The sequence below is a fragment of the Poecilia reticulata genome, linkage group LG14 (genome assembly GCF_000633615.1).
Source record: "Poecilia reticulata strain Guanapo linkage group LG14, Guppy_female_1.0+MT, whole genome shotgun sequence".
Lineage (NCBI taxonomy): Eukaryota > Metazoa > Chordata > Actinopteri > Cyprinodontiformes > Poeciliidae > Poecilia > Poecilia reticulata.
The window spans coordinates 11,159,454-11,179,396 of NC_024344.1; the positions used below are offsets into that span (position 1 = coordinate 11,159,454).

General features: G+C 37.2%; 1 protein-coding gene across 2 annotated transcripts in view; it reads right to left on the reverse strand.

Moving 5' to 3' along the window:
* Window positions 1–19,943, reverse strand: part of LOC103475835 (serine/threonine-protein kinase PAK 3) — a 32,732-nt gene that overhangs the window by 10,070 nt on the left and 2,719 nt on the right. The window contains exons 2-6 of one of the 2 annotated variants that reach the window (XM_008427746.2): window positions 4,873–5,066; window positions 4,654–4,754; window positions 2,551–2,704; window positions 2,416–2,453; window positions 290–352 (exon numbers count right to left, since the gene is read on the reverse strand). In XM_008427746.2, coding sequence (XP_008425968.1) covers window positions 290–352; window positions 2,416–2,453; window positions 2,551–2,704; window positions 4,654–4,754; window positions 4,873–5,044 — 528 coding nt within the window. In that variant the 5' untranslated portion in view covers window positions 5,045–5,066. The remainder of the gene's footprint in view (window positions 1–289; window positions 353–2,415; window positions 2,454–2,550; window positions 2,705–4,653; window positions 4,755–4,872; window positions 5,067–19,943) is intronic. The other variant, XM_008427747.2, reaches the window with a different exon arrangement.

Below are 19,943 nucleotides of genomic sequence, written 5' to 3' on the forward strand. Positions count from 1 at the left end.
TTACAGTCCTCTGTGGAATATGCGACTGTCCTGCCATTTCAGAGACGGTAAGTCAAAGAAAACCACAAAAAATGATCCCCTGTGTGATGTTTCAGAAGAAAATGAATCTGTTCAAGACATCAAAAGCTACTAGAGCCAATCAAACCCCCATGAAATATCAATACAAATTGATATTTGTACTGCAAAAACAGCCGGACGGCTCCGTCAATGTTACGCCGTCAAATAGTTGAATTTAGCTTCACAGCCAATGTAGAGGTATATCATGTGGAAAGTAATATGGAGGAGTTACCTTGTCAAATAATGCGCTGCAGGTTCTAAGGCTGACAGGAGGCCCAGAAGACAGCAGTCGGTTCTGAATGTGAAGGTTGAAAATGGGAGGATTTACTTAAAACAAACCCATACAGTGAGTGAGACTAGGTGTATAGCATAGAGGAGGAGGCAGGGTGGGGAGCAGAGAGGGCTTCATGTCCACATCATTATCCCCCAACACACAACATGAGGGCAGGACGTGGCGGGAAGAAAAGATGCTACCTGCTCAAAACATTTCCCTCTCCACTTCAAGATGTGTCAGCAGACGCAGGTGTCGAAATGTTATGTCATCATTTGTTTTGGAAACTGCTAATAAAAATCACTTGAAGGTATGCAGCAGTAGATTACATCCCAATAACCGTTTCCAGGTTGTCATCAAACTCATCCTGCTGTCTGTATTTTACTGCTCATTGAAGACATTTCATTTAGTCGCAACGATCGCGCTGCTCGTCCTCATTGGATCTGATTTCTGCCATTCTCGTAGTTAAGTGCGCCTTCTGGACAGAATGATTCATCTGAATTAACTTTCAAAAAGAAGTCCTGATGTTTGATATTGTGAAGGTGTCACAGATGTTTCATTTCTATGTTTAGCAGTTCAAAACAGGTAAAGTGGATGTTTCCCCATTTACCTTCTTGTATTTAAAACATAGCTAAAGTATGTTTTAACAGAATTTCTTTCTACGGACGGCGGTATTTTTAAACATTTTTACAGGGTACATAATCACATAACCCAACATGTACTTCAAGATATCTGTACACTGCTTTGCAAAAAGTATTCATGCTCACACTTTTCAGAATTTTGGGGGTTATGGCACTGCTATGTCAACACATGCAGAACCGCCTTACACTGGAATTACTTTTGGACTCTCTGCTTCATATGGGCCAAATAAAGACCATGTGAGAATATTAGAAAGCTAGAGTTTTTCAAAGGTTGTCTCTAAAATGAGACATTAAAACTGGCGGCACCTCTGTTTCTCCAATTTATTTTATCTTTTTCATTAAAAGTAGTGAAAATCAAACTTGAGTGAAGCTAATACCTGACAGCAACTAACAGAGAGCATGAGCAGACACCAAGCACAAAGCTCAAAGTTGTAAATACGCTAAAATGAAATAAAAGCTTTGGTGTAACCAAATCTTGGACTTCGCTGTAAAGCAAAGTGTATCTAATATTGCATTCATTTCACTCTGAAGTCTCATATTAAGCCAATGTCATAGTAAAGAGTTAATGCACAGCAGAATGCTGTATTAGTTGGTAAGTTAATGCAAAATGCACATCAGTTTGTAACATCCACCTGCAGCTGACTATCAGCAGTGTGATAAGGAACTACCGTCTGTCTTTGGTGATCATTTTCTTTACATTAGCTCAGGATTTCAGTGACAATGAAGCCAATAGCTGAGTCACCTCTCAATGCTGCCGAACACCGAAATGCATTTGAAAGCTTTCCTCCCCGACTGACCGCCACACCCTTTTACCCTTCACTGGCCTTGCATGAAGAGATCCCAGTGGATTTTCCCTTGGGGCAGTATATTCTGCTTCTTCCTCTTCTTCCTCACCCAGTGAATGCAGGCTGGGCTATTCAAAGCATAGATAACTGAGGTCAACACAGCGGGAATCTCTCTACATGCAGCTGAGCCTCCAGTGACGCTTTTGTCTATGAATTCGTTTTGAATTTGGGAGTGGATCAGGGAGGGGGGAAAAAAGCAATAGGCAGCACACCTCTCTCTGCAGTCACTTATTTTTCTGCCGTAGTTGCAAAATTGTTTGGCGTGAGTGCAAAATGAAGAGAATTGTGCTATATATTCAGGGAAGAAAGCCCCTAGAGGGGAACACACAGAAATCTGTGTGAAAGGGATTCATCTTAAGGTGTGTTTTGCAGAAATTCCCCAGAAAATGTCAGTGAAAGAAAAGTGAGAAATGACATATAAAATCATTTGTTGGAACTTACCTGGTAAAGTTGTATTTACAATGAGATATTTTATCATTTGCATCATGATATGTATTTTATTTTTATTCTGCATTCACAAATTTGAAATCATACATATTATTGAGTCTGGGTAAGAAAACCCAACACCAACCAAAGTAGAGTAAGGTACACAAAAACTCACCAGAGTGTTTGCTGCAATGTATCCGTGCGCTGTCTTGTCTAAAATAAAATAAAAATCACAAAAATATTTTTTGCATTCTGTAACATTTTAATCTGAAATACTTTTCTGCAACGTTGGTTTTTGGCGTTTTATTACCTCCCGAGGTGAAGCTCATGTATTTCTGGTTGTTGACGGTCTCTTTGGAGTCGTAGAACTTCAGCACGTCGATCACAGCTTGTGGATTCTTCTTCTGCTCCAGCTTGGTGATGTTTGAGGTCTGTAGGAGCCGAGCCCACTGCTCTGGGATTCCCTGAAGGGGTCACGCGTTGACAGAGGAATGTAAGTCAAGGTGTTGCAGTACGTGTGACCTTTCTCCCGTCCAAAAAGTCCCACCGTAACCCAAAGTTGTCTATTAAAGCTTATTTATGTTTTCTTTACCCGAGAAAATACGTCCACCAATTTCTAACATTCTCATGCGTCACTGCCTGTGTTTTAAATTTCCGTGGCTGCCACTGAAGGGCAGCTCTAAGTTTCTGGATTCAGAGGAAAATAGAAAACATGAAAACTTTAGAGGAAATCTTAATCATGTACATTCCTGAAAAACATGCAAAGAAATACAGTGCAACATAGAGAAGTTCAGCCATTTTTATCACCTTCGTTGTCCTTTCACTGATCAAACATGAACTCTACTGAGCTACACTGCCCCCATGAGTATCGGAGGTATTACTTCACTTGTTCCCGATATCTGTACATTAGCCTATGTTGTTTTTTTTTTACAAGGGAGCTCTTTGAGATGTTGCCTTAAAATATATCCACAACTGTGTCTCAAATGATTTTAATGAACCTTAGTGTGTGCAGACTTCTTAATTAAAAAATATTTCTTATTGGCTTGGTATTTAGCACATGCAAACGGTAAATGTTGAGTGCTGAAACATTGAACGAAGCTCAACATTTACCGCTCTGGGTCACTTTGAATTTGTATGGCCTATTTACAGTAGACATGTAGAAGAGTTATATATATATTTTTGGAATCGTGTCTTCTTATGTGTCTTAATCCATTTGGATGGACAGTTTTTTAGTGCGGGTTAATGTCATTTACCAGTGTCTCATCACACTCTCTGCACATTTTTACATTTAAAGCTTAATCTCTGCTGAAAATAGCCACTGCTATGTAATTGGTGTCAGAAGGGGCTCAGGAAAAATGATACTCGGATAGCGATCCAGGGACGAATCAACAGTATTTCATTCTGTTCTCTTGGAAAAGCATGAAACGAGCTTAAGTGAGTGTTCAGTTTAAAACAGCTAAAATGGAGCTCTGTTTGCCACCAGCACATAGCTTTCCATATGAACAAGGAACTAGTTGTCACTGATGTCACTGATGGCATTACCCAAACATTTGAAAGTCAAATAGAGCAGAACACGTTATCCTCAGTGCAAAGGTTGTTTTTATAGGGGGCTGAAAATTAGATTTTAACTTCACACACACGCCACTCACATTTAAAACGAAATAAACCAAGCTAAAAGAAGATAAAAATGTAAAACCTTAACTATGTATGACTGCTAATGTCTCATTTTTTATGCATTTTGTTGAATTATTTAACGCAAAATGTTAATTTCACTCTTCATTTGCATTATGCATATGTAGATGCAGAAAAAGAATTTCATGAAGTCTGGTTCCCTATTAACAATGCAAATACACAGTAATTTTTTTTTTTTTAATCTGGAAAAACAGAAAATGTCCTGGTACATTTTCTGCTGGTACATTTTCTTTTTTTTTTTTTTTTTTTTTTTTTTACAGAATTTCTGTCCAATTTTTTTTTTTACACAATTTAAAAATTTTTCCCATAATTTAACAGTCATTTATGGTAAAAATTGAACACGAAAAACTGTTAAATTACAGACAAAATTCTGACGGAAAAAACAGAAAATGTTTTGGCAGAAAACATTTTCTGCCAAAACATGTTCTGTAAAAACAGAACAAAATGTAACAGTTTTTCATGTTACATATACCAACATTTCTGTTAACCCAAAACTGAAATTTTCCATCTTTTTACAGAACATCTTCCGATATGTTCACAAACACTTATTTTTAAAAGCTTGCACATTTCCAAATATTTTTGTCTTCCAATATTGTTAGGGCATTACCTATAATAAGACTTACAGCGGTGAGCTTGACAAATAAGTTACGTTGTTTTGTTTTGTTTCAGAAACACACTTACTTATTTAATGACCTGTTTTTATAGTGAAATTAATACTTACTGTAAATTCTCCTGTAACAGCATCAAAGCCGACATGGATTGTGTGTTCAAAGTCTGAGGGTAAGGATATCTCTGGACGTTCTTTTTCCTTCTTTTTGTTCGCTGGAAAAACATAAAAGCAGCACATTTCTAATGTCAGTTTCTTTTTAATTACACAGACTAGTGCAACTACACGAATGAGCAATAAAATGGAGTGTGAAAGGTGCAGAACGATGCTCACTTTTGTCTCCTCCGGGGAAGATGGAGCGCAGGCGAGCTTTCTTGTTTTTTTCCTCAGGAGCCATTGGAAGTGGTTTAGATGCGTGATTCACTGATGAAGAGTCTCGGGAACTACTGTTCATTCTCAAGGGGGGGGCTGGTGGCTTCTCTTCAATATCGACACTATCAGACATCTTTAGTAGCACTCACAAGATCCTGAAAGAAAAAACAGAGACAAACAAGGTCTGAGTGAGGACAGAGACTTTAAATAACCAGCATACAAAGGTTCACTTATGAGAAAACATAAGAGAAAACCTGCTCTACTTTGGGATTTAGAGTTGAAAATTGGAATAGTATTTTATTATTTGAGAGTAACAGTGTGTTTCAATAGCTTACAGTTGTTTTTTTCATTTTGGACGGTWAGGCTGTTCGTTTATCGCTGTGCACCAACAATATGTCAACACCATGTTTCAAGTTAGGAATGGTTTGTTCAGGGGAATACGTGATGTTATTTTGTTTCACACGTTTGTGTAAATAGGTCAAAAAGTTCACTTCTTAAATGTTTGATCATCCCTGATTTGGATAAGAGAATAAATCCAAACACCAAAGTTCTTTTTATTATTTCAATTTCACTCTTTAAAATAATTTAGGTGGGTAAAAAAAAGCCAAAAAATGTAATAAGCAGGCATTATTTTGCTACTGTGCTCTGTAAATGCTGGGGTTTCTCGAGCTGTGGTGAAGTGCGCTGTCCAGTGAATCTTTTCAGCTGTGAAAGTAACCAGGATTTGACTCTAAGATAATCTGGCATGGGGAAACTCTTCTATCATTCTCATCTCCCATCAACCCATCCCTCCGCCATGTTACACTCCTTCACTGCTTCACTGTTTCACCCTGAGGCCAAGCCTATCATGTGATATGCAGCACAGCCGTCCCAGAAAGCAGGACATCCAGGCGGCCCCCTTAGTGGAGACCTACATTAGCAAACAAAGACACACTCCCCTCGTCTACAACAGTGTGCACCGTCTCTGAAAAATTACACATTTGGTTTCACAGTGGCCTGTGGGATTTTATGCAACCATCGCTCAAGACAACAAAAATCTGACAGGGCACAAAAGACTCAGTTTATTTCCAAATACGGCGGGTTTGGAGTAGAGGAATGGGATAGGTAGGAAGATGGAGCATAGCAAAAAGCTATAACTGAATCAGATTTGTCTCCAAAAACAGCAACACTGCATGGAGTGAAACGGCTGTAAAAACATGAGTGAAATATAAACAAATTATGGGTCATTTCATCATAAAAACTTTCCTTTCAATTCCACAAGAATGCTCATGTAATTTGATATTTATTAGTACTGTTGTGCAGCATATAGAAAACAAATAAAGAAATTTAAATAACAACCCAATTGTACATTGTCTTTCTCCTCGGCTTTTAGGAACTTTTGTTCTCTTCAGAAGGTAAAATGAAGAGATTATTGTGAAAACAGCATCAGGACACTTTCATTTTGGAGAACTGTTATTAAAGCACAGCTGTAAATWATTTGTGGAGGCCAACCAGTGAACTGCTGAGCTGCAAAACGGAGCAATAAATGTTGGACACAAGTTATTAGCGGTGTAATGGTACACGTAAATCATTGTTTGGCATGCAGCTTGGTTTCTGGGTCACAGTTCAGTACAGGTACTGTGCAACAATAAAAGGAAACAAACACAAGTCCTAAATGTGAGGCTTGTTTTCACTACTTTTAAGCAAAAATCTTTACAGATCGAGGGACATAAAAGCAAAGCAGTTTACGACTTCTAGGAGCTGTGAACTATTAGGCTCACTTTAAAGTTAAAACTTTAAAATAACAGAGGCAAGCAAACCAAATGGCAAACCAGATATTTGAATATATTGTGTAAGAAGACACAATCATTTTTTTCATTTAATGACTGATGTTAAAAATAAAGTTTAACAATGTAAAACACCTTGTGAAAATGTTTGCTAAAGGTGTTACAATCCACAAACAACCAGGTCCTTTACTAACATGGTCTGAAAGGGAACCGACAAAAATGAACTCAAGGACAAATACCTTAAATTTTGGAAAACTGTTTAGTGGCCTGACACAACTATAACTCAAGCAGGGATTCACCCAGTGTATTATAAGCCTGGGAGGCCACCAGGCTTCACTTGCGCCCCCAACAGGCTTTTTTTATGTTTGCATTGCATTTAGGGTCCTCTGGATTTTATAAAACACTATACAAGTACAGGTTATTTACCATTTACCAGAGAATATCATTCCAACATCATTTTATGTTGCTGTTTTAATAAAAGAGTGATTGGTGTACTTCATAAATAAAATGCCATCATTAGGAAAAACAGAAATGTGGAAACGTTAATGCAACATCTCCAGAAATCTGTCAGGACATCAAAACCTCGACACCATTTCTTCATCCATTTGGTGAATTCCAGATGAGCCTAAAACAGATTTTCTCAGGTTGATGTTGGGCATATTTACAAAACTAGTTATTTCTGTAGCAGTACTGAGCAACAAACAAAACTCTTGTCAAGACAATAAGTAGGACCTGTTGGGATGTCATCATGCCTGGATGAGCTTCAGTAGAAAAGCCTTTAAAGGTGATGTGCAAAACATGATAACACCAAATACATTGGAACGACCATGTAAAGCCGCCATAAAGGATTCAGTTTTGTTTTGACAGAACACAGAAAAGTTTGAATGTGACTTTTTAATATTTGGGAAATTAGAAAAAAAAAACAACAATTTCCTAACACTCCTGGGTCAAAGTCCTTATACTGAAAACAGTTAAGTAAGTGAAGTCAAAACTTCTATCTGAAGTTTGAAATTAGCACACATTTATTTTTCAATCAAACTGGAATAAACACTTTCACAAATAAATTTTTCAAAAGGTCTCATCATGTTTACAGGTAATATAAAACATCAGCAAATTGATTTATTTTCTAGCATGCATCAAATCAAAAGGAAGGAATGGTTGACCTCAAACTTTTTTACTCAACATGACAAAATATTAATGAGAATATATAAGTATAGCAAAAAATGTACGTAGAACATCGGAAACAGGTAAGTCTCCTGACATACATGTAAACCATGAACATTAATAACTAATCATTTTTGTTTCTGAAGCATTTGGTCTTATTTTTCAAAAAAAAAAAAAAAACAGAAAAACAATGAAAGACATGGAACTGGAATTTCATCTCAAATATTGTCTTCATTAGTGCCATCAAATTTAGGAGTATTTGTAATTATTCATAAATAATATTTTTGCTTATTGTAACAATACAGATACCCTGTTTTAAAACATATAAAGCAGATGTAAAATTAATATAAATTAATTTATAAATATACTAAGTACTGGTTATTAAATAAGAAGTGACATCTTCAAGAGTGATCAGTGAAATAAAGATTTTTAAAAACTAATTTTAGATGCATTTCAATGGGTATAATTAGAAAAAATGTGTTTAAACAATAGTAATATCTCACACCTTTTCCATCATCAGTAATAAAACACTCTCAGAATAAAAATGGCCAAAACCTCAGCGGTTTATTTTCTTTAAGTCTGAGGCTACGTTTGCTTTACTTCTAAAAGTTTTTAAAGTTGACACATATTTCCTAAAGACTTATGCTGCCATAGAAGCCCATAAAAAACAGAAACAAACAGTTGTTGTGTGCGACTAAGTTGGAATCCCTAATGTTAGCTACCATGCTAATATTAGCTAGCATGTTGATAGCAGCTAAAATGCTCAACCAACACGCTGAATATATTACAAAAATGCAAAACATGATATATTGAGAACTGAAATAATAGTATAAACATTATATTTTGGGAAGTCTGCTTAAACTCTTTGCACAGCTCTACAGCAAATAAAGAAGTAAATCAAATCTGCAGCCCTGAAAGCCATGTGTCCGTTTTACTAATAACATGCCTGACAGCTGGCTCATGAAGCTGTTGGCTGGTGTGCGGGCCTGACGGCTAAAAAAGGCAGATTCATGAAGGCTCAGACATTAGTGATTCTTCACTCATATAAAACACTGACCTATTTACTGTGCAGACTGACATGCAGTGAGTGAGAGCGCTGTCCCTGAAACAAGCCCAGTCTCTTTCTAAATCACACATAAGTTTGTCTCTGAGCATTGCGCACTGCAGGATACATGCTCCTTTTCCTTGAAACTGGGGGAAAGTTAAGGACATCGCACTGCAATCCACAGAATTATAATTTATCAAAATTTCACCTGCAGCCTCCATCTGAAACCCCCATAGGCTTTAGTTGCTACAACAAAATATAAATCCACCACAAAACAAACCAGCTCAGTTCAGATTTTACTGTGAACATTTTCACATTTCCATCCCATAAAATATTAAATTATCCATGAGGCAGAGGAATTTTCTGCGCCCCTTAAACATTAATGTTTATTTGAATGGCAAACATATGAGGAGGCTCCAATCTTGAACCCCTGGCAGTCCAGTAATGGTCCCGCAGTGGGGGCAGGGCTCCATAAGCCCGGCTCTCCCTGGGCCTGATTAGGACGCGCGCTTCGTTTGCCTTGGCTTTGGCCGGGCGTCTTTGAAGGATGCTGATTACTTGGATGGGATGGACAGTTTGAGGACTTCCGAAGGATAAAGAGAAATGAAGGGAAACTCCACTGCAGCAGCTTTGACTATTGTTATCTTTTCTGATCTTAAATATCTCTGGACAGCTCATTATGACCACTTTTGTACAACTCTTCAGACAGCAATCGCTCGCTTTTAACAAACACACTCAGAAAGAAACACCAAATAGTAAAAAAAAAAAAAAGGCACAACAAAACCACAGAATCAAACAGTGTGGGGCAATGACACACAGACGTCAACGTGCTGCTCACATGATTGGATCCTCAAGGTCAGGATGAAGCCCCCAGAGTTGCAGCACAGACGCCACAGATTTAAAAATACAAGCAACACTCGCTTTTTAGAGGGAGAATCGATCAAACAAGCCACAAAAGATTCTAGAAAATCCCAGAACTTTGTTTGTTTCAACTTTATGTTCATTTGATTTCGACTGAGAATAAACAAAGTGTGCCCTCTTGTTACAAAAAAATATACAAGCAATATGCAATAAAATCTAACAATTACTGGTTTGTGCTCAAATGTATCCCCCTGTTAATGAAGAAGCTATTTTTATTAATGTTTATTCATACTTATGAAACAAGCATAGATGAAATCTGTAGGAAATAAACAAAAAAGTGCAAAATATAGTATATATAAATTCTTTTAGGCTGTTAAAATTTCCATCAGGACCAAACCTACAAATACTAAAATCACCCTTAGACAGGTTTTAGGTTATGTTTACATTTTTACGGCTCCTAAATTATGTTATTTGAGAATGACTCAAAAATATACAGTTTCAAAATCTAAACTCATCAAACACTTACTGGATTTAAAATACTCTGACTTGTTCAGATGAATCTGCTCCTTTACAGATTCCTTGTTTTTTGATGATTTCATACATTTGGGGAGGTAAAGAAGCTTTTTTCAGATTTTACTTTATGTTGTTCAACAGGTTCTGTTTCAGTGATTTTTTTATTCTAACGTTCAGTCAGAAAACAGGTTTTGCTGTGACTAGTGAACCAAAACATTTGGTTTGAATCACATTTAATGTGTGATTTGACATGGGGATTACAGAGGTGTTACTTTTCCACATAGGGTCAGGTTGGTTTGGTTTTGTTTATCATGGCCATCTTAAGCGTAACTTGATTTTTTAAATTTTTATTAAAAGGTGTGGAGGGGAAACAGACATCTGAGTTTGCAGTGGCGTGGTCACAGATCCAAATCCATTTATATGCATTTGGACAGAAAACACGGTGGAATCCATTCGTCTCTCAGCTGATTCTCTGATTCTCAGAATGAAATGACCAACTCTGAATCAGATAAAAGTATTTTCACGATGCTGGAAAGGAAAAGGAAAGTTTCCAGGGAGGCTTAGTGTAAATAATATGTTAATAATTTTCTGATAGATGTCCCAAATTCAGCATAACATCTGCAACATTATTTAAATGATCCTGCAGAAGTTAGGAAACTCATAACTTGGTCTCCTGTTGCTTTCTTGCAAGGTTCACATGATGAACCTTGCAAGGTTTAGTCTCACTGCAAACACAAATGTCATTTTATTCAGATTTTTTTTGTGAAAAATTATCAATTGTTTTCAACTTTTTTTCCACAAATACAACTTTGGCATGGATTTGTATTCAGCCCTCCTGCCTTGTGGAAACACCTTCTGCAGCAACTGCAGTTGCAAGTCTTTTGGGGTATGAACCATTTTATTTTTACCTATTTGTCTTTCCAAAAGCTCAAACTAGTAAGACTGTAAGGAGAGCATCTAGAAAAGACATTTTTCACCAAAGGTTCTCATTTGAATATAAGTCTGGATAAACTTACATTGATATAAACTAATTTTTGAACCTCCTGTAGAATAGAATAGAAGAATATTCCTCATAGAAGGAATAGAATATTTGTCATAGTATTCTATTCTATTCTATTCTATTCTATTCTATGTTGGTATATTTTGGTTTGTTCCATGGTCTTCATGATGCCGTTTGCTTTCTGTATTTTTACTGGTGAAAAAACAAAACAATAAAAACCTTATGTTATTTCCACTTCACCCCCATGTCCTACATCACATAAAACCAATAAAACTCAGTAAAGTTACACTTATTCAACTATTTAAGAAGTACAAATACTTTTTTAAGGCACCATAGGTAGCCCTGAAGTACTGCAGTCAACTAAAAGTACAACAGCTGATAAATAACAGTTTCAGTGTTTGTTATTAGTTCAGACAGTAGCGCTCCGGGCCGCTCTACCTTATTTGGGTGAGAATGTGACAGAGGAGAGTGAAGATGGATGAATACTCGTATTTTTCTGGGCTCAGACTCAATAAACTCTTGCCCCGCTCAAAACTGGGCCTTTGTTTACGTTTTTCTTTTCTTATAGCTTAGCAACAGCAAGCCAGTTTCTAACGTAACAAAATGTGTATACCTGAATTCAAGCTCTCATAGGTTATCTATAAGTGGTACATATCCTCCATTTATTCTGCAGGTTTAGAAAAAACCTCGAGGCACATGTTGGTTGATCAAAGCGATATCACAAAGCCAGTACGCAGGCGGCTGCTGCACGGTGGTTGGACTGGTTGAGCAACACCCTGTATGCAGGCATTACGCCCTTTTTGCAACCGGCTAAAGTTTGTGTCCTGGCTTCCGGCCATCCGCTGCCTTTCGTCCCTTTTTTCCTGGAATCTTCGTATTTCTGACACAACTACAACTTCAGCCTGTTGCTCACACTAGAATGAAACAGCTGCCAGGGTTTAAGTAATAAAGATTTAATTGTAATATGAGGCCTGTGAGAACCAGAACGCTTTGTTTACCCTCATTTCAATTTGGGCTCTAGGCTCATATTTAATGGATATGGGGGAAACAAAGAATATTGTGACATTAAAACACTCCAGAAACACATTTAGCCGACGAAAAAGCAAAGTTTGAAAATCAACGTATTGGTGTGAAACTCTAACGATACAAAATGATCAATTACTTCATTGTTAACGTCTTGGCTTCCTTACATGTTAATATTTAATAATAAGTACACCATTGTATTCTAACCAACAAAGCAAGCTAAATTTGAAAGCGCCGTTTTCTTCCCCAACCAGTATTTTTGGGAGATGTGTGCACCTCAGGGGATAACCAGAGACATCTTTTAATCGTGGTGGCATAAAAGGCTTAAGTCCAATAATGACATGCCAACTAGAGCATGATTACACAATATCAAAGGCAGAGCTAAATGAAAGCAATAGCTGCTCTTGCACTCTAAATGTCCATTCACAGAGAGACACTGGATCCTTCAGAAGTTCAACAGATCGCAGACTCGCACTCTGCTTAAATTTTAAGATTATTTCACTGATGTAGAAGTTGAAAGAGTTTTTTTTCCCTAAATATTTCATCATTCTATTCTCACAGAGCATCTGTGTATAAAAACCTCCAATCCAATTTTAGTCACCATCTATATCTTTTGATAAATTCCTCTTTTGACAGGTTATGCTAACTTTAATGCCAGTTTGTCATTAGTGTGATTTATATAAATCTATGACAAATGTGATCCCAATTTTTCCTAAGAATTAGGTTCTAAAAATCACACAACTAAAACAGGTTTACTAGAATTAATCAGGATTTATTTCATTTCACCCTAATTACATAAACGCGTTGCTCTTTTGATTGAATGTTAAGCTCCAACACATTGATTTTGTCCATTACTAATTAATTAGCATCAGCCTAATGAGCCTAGCTTAGCATGTTAATATTAGCCTGCATTAATGTCATACCAGTAGCTAATTTGTTTCTCCTATCAAACACATTCAATAACGCTGACTCACAAATTCCCCCCTGGTTGACACAGATTTTATTAAAATAAACCACCGTTCGCAGGCGGCAGTGTAAAGTTCCCCATATTCAAAACAAGGCAGAAAAAAAAAAACAGGTTAGTCCGCACTCAGGGCCTTCTTAATCCCCACAGCCTCTCGTTTTACCAGGCATCATCCGTTCCTAAACTCTCCTGCTGGGAAGCGTGAGAGCGCGCTCTGTCATTTAATATTTAGTTCAGCTGAACTTGCTCTCTAATGTGCATCTATGCTCTCAAACATGCAGACACACACGCTTTCTCATTTCACATATATGTATGTTTGAAGGAACTCTGTAAATGGATGCCACGAATAGCATTCACAGTGGCTGACATTAATAAAAATGTATGAGCTACAGCTATTAGCTGGGAAAAACTTCGTCTTCTGACACTTTGAGCTATCAGGGGAAGAAACTGAAGCTGGTTATTGTCTAGGGTTCAAAATATTTACTCTATTTCACTAAGAAAAGTATCAATGTACAAGAAAATATACGTTTGATCCTTTTCTTATTATTTTTCTGCATTTATAAAAGCTCTAAAATGTCTATTTTTACTAAATTGATTCTGTGGATCTGCCAACAATGATTTCACTGGAATTTCCAGGTCCTGGATGTTAATTAAAATGTGTGTGATTTTAGATAAAATAAATGGAAAGAAACCATAAAACGACCTATAATTTCTATAAAACAACTCTTTCCAGATTTATTCTTTGCGCCTAAGTAAAATAAATTAAGGTTTTTTCACTGTAGCATGATGTCACTCTGTCAAATTTGGAAAAATTTCACATTTACCTTAAGATTTCTTTTTTTTTTTACTACTACTACTTGTCACCCCTGCTGGTAATACTTGAACCATTTCTGTCATGATTTGATCAAATCTATTGGACAATCATTCTGCTGAAGTCTAATGGTGAGCCATTTTGATTTTTTTTTACAGTAAACTTAAAAAAATCTTAGGTTTAGCAAACGTGAATCACTGATGTTTATGATGGTTGGACAGAAAAAGCTTTTAATTTGGCGAGCCTTCCACATTAGACAGCTTCTTTTGTTACTATGTAGTAACAAACTAATAAATCACTTCACTGCAAATGGCCAAATGAACACAGACAAATGGGATCTTATGTCAGATCATAAACACTTAAAAAAAACAGAGGTCAGGTTATTAAATATTACTAGATACTCTCATCACTTTAAAGCTACAGTAAATAACTTTTATAAAAAATATGTAATGACAGTGTAATATGAGACAGATAATCTGTGGAAACAATCCTCCCTGTGGTCCTACAGCCACCTACATAAATACACCACTAAGTCAGAAAAAACCAGTCAAGAGGAGGGTCTTAGCGCTGTTAATCAAGCTCGTGTACGCGTTTGCTCTTTGCTGCGCTATAGCTCCTTCCCCACAGTGTGGGCTAGTAAACAGCTTACCTGTAGCATTAGGTTATTTTTCCGCCTTTAGTACAGCTGTAGCGAACCGGCAATCTTTAGCTTGACGTGTCAAGGAAGGTGCCAACAACACGTACACGAGCATGATTGACAGTGTCAACACATAATCCTTCAATTCTGACCAAATGTTGCATCAAATCAGTCATTTCTGATTTCAGTATTTTATAGGGAATAATAACGGTGCCAATAAATGTGGAATTCTAAATTATTTCCTAACTTTCGTTGCTTTTGCCAATGAATAAATGCACTCAAATTAAAACTTGGCTAGAGAAGAAATCGGTGTGAGAATATGCTCCTGCAATAAAAGCTGAATGTATTTTAAGAGTTTTTCCACATCTGACCAAAGTCCCTCCATCACCACAAAGTATTCATTTCAATTTTATCAAAATGATTTTTATAAAACTGTGTACTTTGAATTCAGGGAATTGTTTTTAGACCAGGGATTTCCTTACTCAGAAAGCTGCATATCAGTCTGACTAAAATGTAAACCAGTGTTGTTTAATTTGCAGCCACACTGTCACCGTCCACAAGCTTTTATCCTCAGTGCAAAAATAGWACCTGAATAAACAAAAGACAAAAGCAAAGTCATTTAACTTTTCATCACTGCTGGAATCTAATTAGGTTCTGCCTCCGTTAGCTGCATCTCAATGTGCTTAGTCAGTGAAAGAAGCAAAGTTTGAATGAACTCAGTGATAAATGAATCAGAGCCCTCCATCTCTCTGTGGATGGGTCCATCTGCGGTGCCCGTGCGGCTGAACTGGTTTGTCATGGCCTCTCCTGTGAGATGAAATGGATTTCTACTGTGATGATTAGTGCATCTTTGCATTTGTGAAAGGCATTTTAAGTATTTGTTGTTTTATTTCATTCTTTAGCTTCGACTAAACAAGATCTTAACTTGGCTCCCTTATAAGACATAATGGTGTAAATTTTCTACACTCTTTTTTGACATAATCTTTTACACATTGGCTCCTTAAAAGTAAAAATAAAATGGATTTACTTCATTTTAAAACATAGAAACAGATTATTTATAATTTAATCGTCTGAATCCTATAGTAGATATTTATTTTAAAAAAGGCTTATCTAACCTTAGTAGATATTTATTTTATAAAAGGCTTATCTAACCTTTTGCGGCTGTAAACAAATTAATTTAACTGAACAAAATAGGCTGCTTTGGTTGTAAACATTACAGCAAAAATTACAAATAAAATCTACATTTCGGTCAGGGAATTTTAAATAAATATATTGATCAACTTTTAAAAAGTACAAAACTGCTGATTATTGTAGCAGCAATGCTAAGGAAAAAAAAAACACCTAATTGCATGAGGGATTTATTCCAAAGTGAGAAAATGCACTCAAGTTTAAAAAATTTTCATATTGCTCTGCTGCAGCACAAAAACTTAATTTTAATGACTTCCACCCATTACGAAATACTCAGCAGGTAAAAAAAAGAAAACACACAAAAAACAAGTATTTCCTGAACTTTAACATAAAAATGAAGTTTTTCCTGTTTTGCACCAGAAATATTTTTGCCATATTAGCCTGCGTTATCTACAAATGGAGTATTTTCTTTAACAGTGTGGCGTCGGTGGGCCTGTTGGACAGCCAGCTGGAGGCGGTGAGGGGAGTGGATTCCCTCCTGCCACGCCAGCTGGTCCACCTGCTTATAGTCGAGTTGAAAGGTTTAAAACGGGCATTGTAATGGATCAGAGGACGGGCGTGAAAAGCCTGCAGATCTTGTAGAGTCATTTTTGTGTCAACAAGTGGATAAACAAAGATGTGGCCGGTTGCTACAAACTGCATTGGCACCTGAACGTAGAGAGAAGGCAAAACTGAAACGGTGAAACAGGGTCGATGATATTCAGCTCAGTTGTGTGGCTAATGGATTCTCTCTACCTAAACTAATTAAATTACATGGACATAAGTATGACTGATCTATTTGTTTGTCTAAAACCTGGGATTTTAAACACCTTTGATGTATAAGCCTCTTGTGGTTTTTGTCAAATCTTAAACAGTATCGGGGATTTCAGCCTCCAAATGTATTTATGACAGAATAAGAAGACGAGAAAAAGTATGAGCAAACAAACAGATTTATTCAAAAGGCTCATCTTTCACTCACCATTTTTAAAACTTCTCCAAATGATTTACTTTTAACATATTTTGTCTTTTATTACTGTGTCGTCATGCCGCTTTCTGCAGTCCTCTGAGCCTCAGTTAACGTATCATCTGTTCCTTTAAAAATCAAAAATGCCTCCTGATGGTTGGATCAGGTTTTACTTTCTACTGAAATCCTCCCACAGGGCTCCTACACATTTTTCAGGTAAAAATGAAAGGAAGGAAGAAATGAGAGGAGAAAATAAATGCACAAGGACGAAAGGGACAAAGAGTGAGAAAACACACGAGGGAGGAAATGAACAAAAGAAAGGTAGACGAGGAATGATGCATGAAAGGAAAGATAGAAAGAAAGAGGAAGTAAGTAAGGAAGGGAAGAAAGGAAGGAGATGAAGGACAGAAGGAAGCTTATGAAGAAGTGAAGACGCAAGGAAGAAAAGAAGAACATAAAAATTTTAGACAATGTGGTAGAAAATAATAAAATTGTTTTTTCCATACTGAAATCAAACTCCATAACTTTCCAGCCTTCGTAGGAACCCTGCCCCAACACATGTCTTGTCCTGTCCCTGTGTTGAACGTCTAGGTGAGGCGACATGGATATCTATGGAGGAGGCGACACATAAAGTCACACATGCAAGTAAACCTGCTGTAAGTAGCAACAGACATCAAGCGGGGAGATTACACAGGGAGCTGTGTCAATGTGTCAGTGTGTGAGTGTTTCCTCTGTCTCTCTTCATCCATCTCCCTCGCTTACTCCCCCTCCTCTATCTAAGACAAAATGGCCAGATGGCTTCCAATCCTACATGCTAATCCATGACACACAGACTGGAGCTCTGAAACACCTACTGCAAGAACTGACGTGACCTTAAAAACACACACAAGGAGCAACCCGCAAACGGGGCCACAACAAGAGCCCGAAACGATAACCCGGCTCGACGGCGGCACCGCAGCCCTCAACAGATGGAGGCCTCCTTGTCTGCGTTTTCTGTGGCCAGATATCATGTTTCAGGCCGGCCCAGTTAGCAGGCTGCAGGCCAAGATGAGGTACTGTGTCTGCTGCTTTTGTTAGCTGGGCTGAGGTAAGAGAAGCTGCTTGTGTTGGGTTACGGTGACAAGTGGAAAACGTAGGACAGCCCAGAACAGCACGGCTAATACTCCTGGAGACAATGAGGCTAGCGCGGAAAAAGAAACGCACATTGTCTCAGCGCACACAAAAAAAGTCCCGCTTCTGCCATGTGTTGTCAGGGATACTTTTAGGAATAAATAGAGCACAGTTGGAAGCTACTTCTACTATGCACTCACTAATCAGAAATAGGCCTGGTCCAGGCGGCGCGTAAAAACGAGCGCCCCATGTACGAGGCCGCTAGTCCCCGCAGCAGCTGGAGTTTGATTCCTGACCCTTTAACCTTTGATGCAAGTCTTTCCCCCGTCTCTCTACTCATTCCTTGTGCACTTTACAGCAAATAAAAGCAGATGGTGTTAAAAAAACTTTTAAAAAAAAACAAAGAAGAAACACCTTTAGCAAAGCTTTTACAGAATACCGTTCCTAGAGTTCAAGGTGACCTTGCTGACAATGTTTCAGGCTGACCTGATTGTTTTTGACAGACAAAAAAATAAGTGGCTGCACACTGCTGGTCAGTTGGTTGAAAGAAGGCTACCACACTTATCCCCCACTCAGGAAAGCAAATCTAGCAGGAAAAGAATTTTAGTTTGCAAAAATTATTATCTGTAGATAGACATTATCTGCAGGAAACTACAGGACAGCCAACCGCCACTTTTATCAGCCCTTTAATGTGTGATTCAAAAAACAGATTCTAGAAAATAATTCTTCTACCTTAAATGTATTTAATAAAAATCGGAAAAACTCCTATAAGCATCACTTGGGTTTTATTTTATGGTTTGCATTGTGTTTATACCTACAAAGATAGATGTAAGCATAATAAAACACCTGATAAAATGGAACAACATTTTGTATTTTTATAGAGAATTTGTTAAATTTATTGAAAGAAGTGCTTAACTGTAATAAAAAGCATCTTGTTGCTAATAAGACAATAAGTATTAAATAACTATTTTACTTAAAAACTGTTCGATTGTGCGACACATCATGTTGTACATGTTAAGGTCAATAAGTTATTTGTTAGCTCATTAGCTTAGCTGTTTTAAAAACTTCAGGTCAGATGACATGAGCTGAAATAATAGATTAAAACAAAAAATGTAAAAAATGTTCCAGTCAAGCAGTAAGGAAAACAATACATTTATGATAAACTATAGAAATAGTTTTATGTATTTAAACTTGTTTGAACCATAAACGTGATTTTGAACATTAGCGTGAAAAGCTAAACCACAATAAACCGCTCTATATTCACCACAAGCACTAAGCTGGCGGTCGCGACTGTACCTGTATTTTAGTTCCAGCATATAAATACACACAACTATTGTGAGATGAGTCTCTTTCATTTTGCTTCAGAGTGCATAAGAGAGACGCGTTTAACATGCAGAATAACTCAGAACAACCTTTTACCTAACAGAAAAAAGCCAATTTGCTCGTGACGGACTCCTATAGAGAAAGGTGTGATGAGAATATGATGAAAGTGACATATGGAGTATCACAGGAGAGCAATCGAGACTGATTATCCAGCAACAGCCTCACAGATCGCTGAATAGCAGGACGCATAAGCACAGAGTAATTCTGCTCTAATGGCATACCATAACTCTGACTGATTGTCGACCTGTCTTCTGATTAAGACCCTTCAGTAGATTGACAAAACTGAAGTGGCTGCTTCTCTGTCAGTCTAAGAGCAGGATAAAGAGCTGCACTGAAACAAAGTGTTTAGACATAAGACGTAAAAAGACACAAAGCCTTGTTCCTTCTTATTCTATGATAACACTCTAGAATAAACCTTTGTTGTTGGAGGTCAGTTGTTATGACTAATTCATTATTTATATTTGGTAAATTAAAGATTAATGAGATGATAATTATTGTTAGCTGCACACATGTTGCCTTTATATTTGTTAAAAATGCTTTAAATGTTATAACTTGGGTCAATTGTTTTTGGTTCCTTTCCACAAACTAGTTGTGGTTGATGGTGCATTTTTAGCACCACAGTGG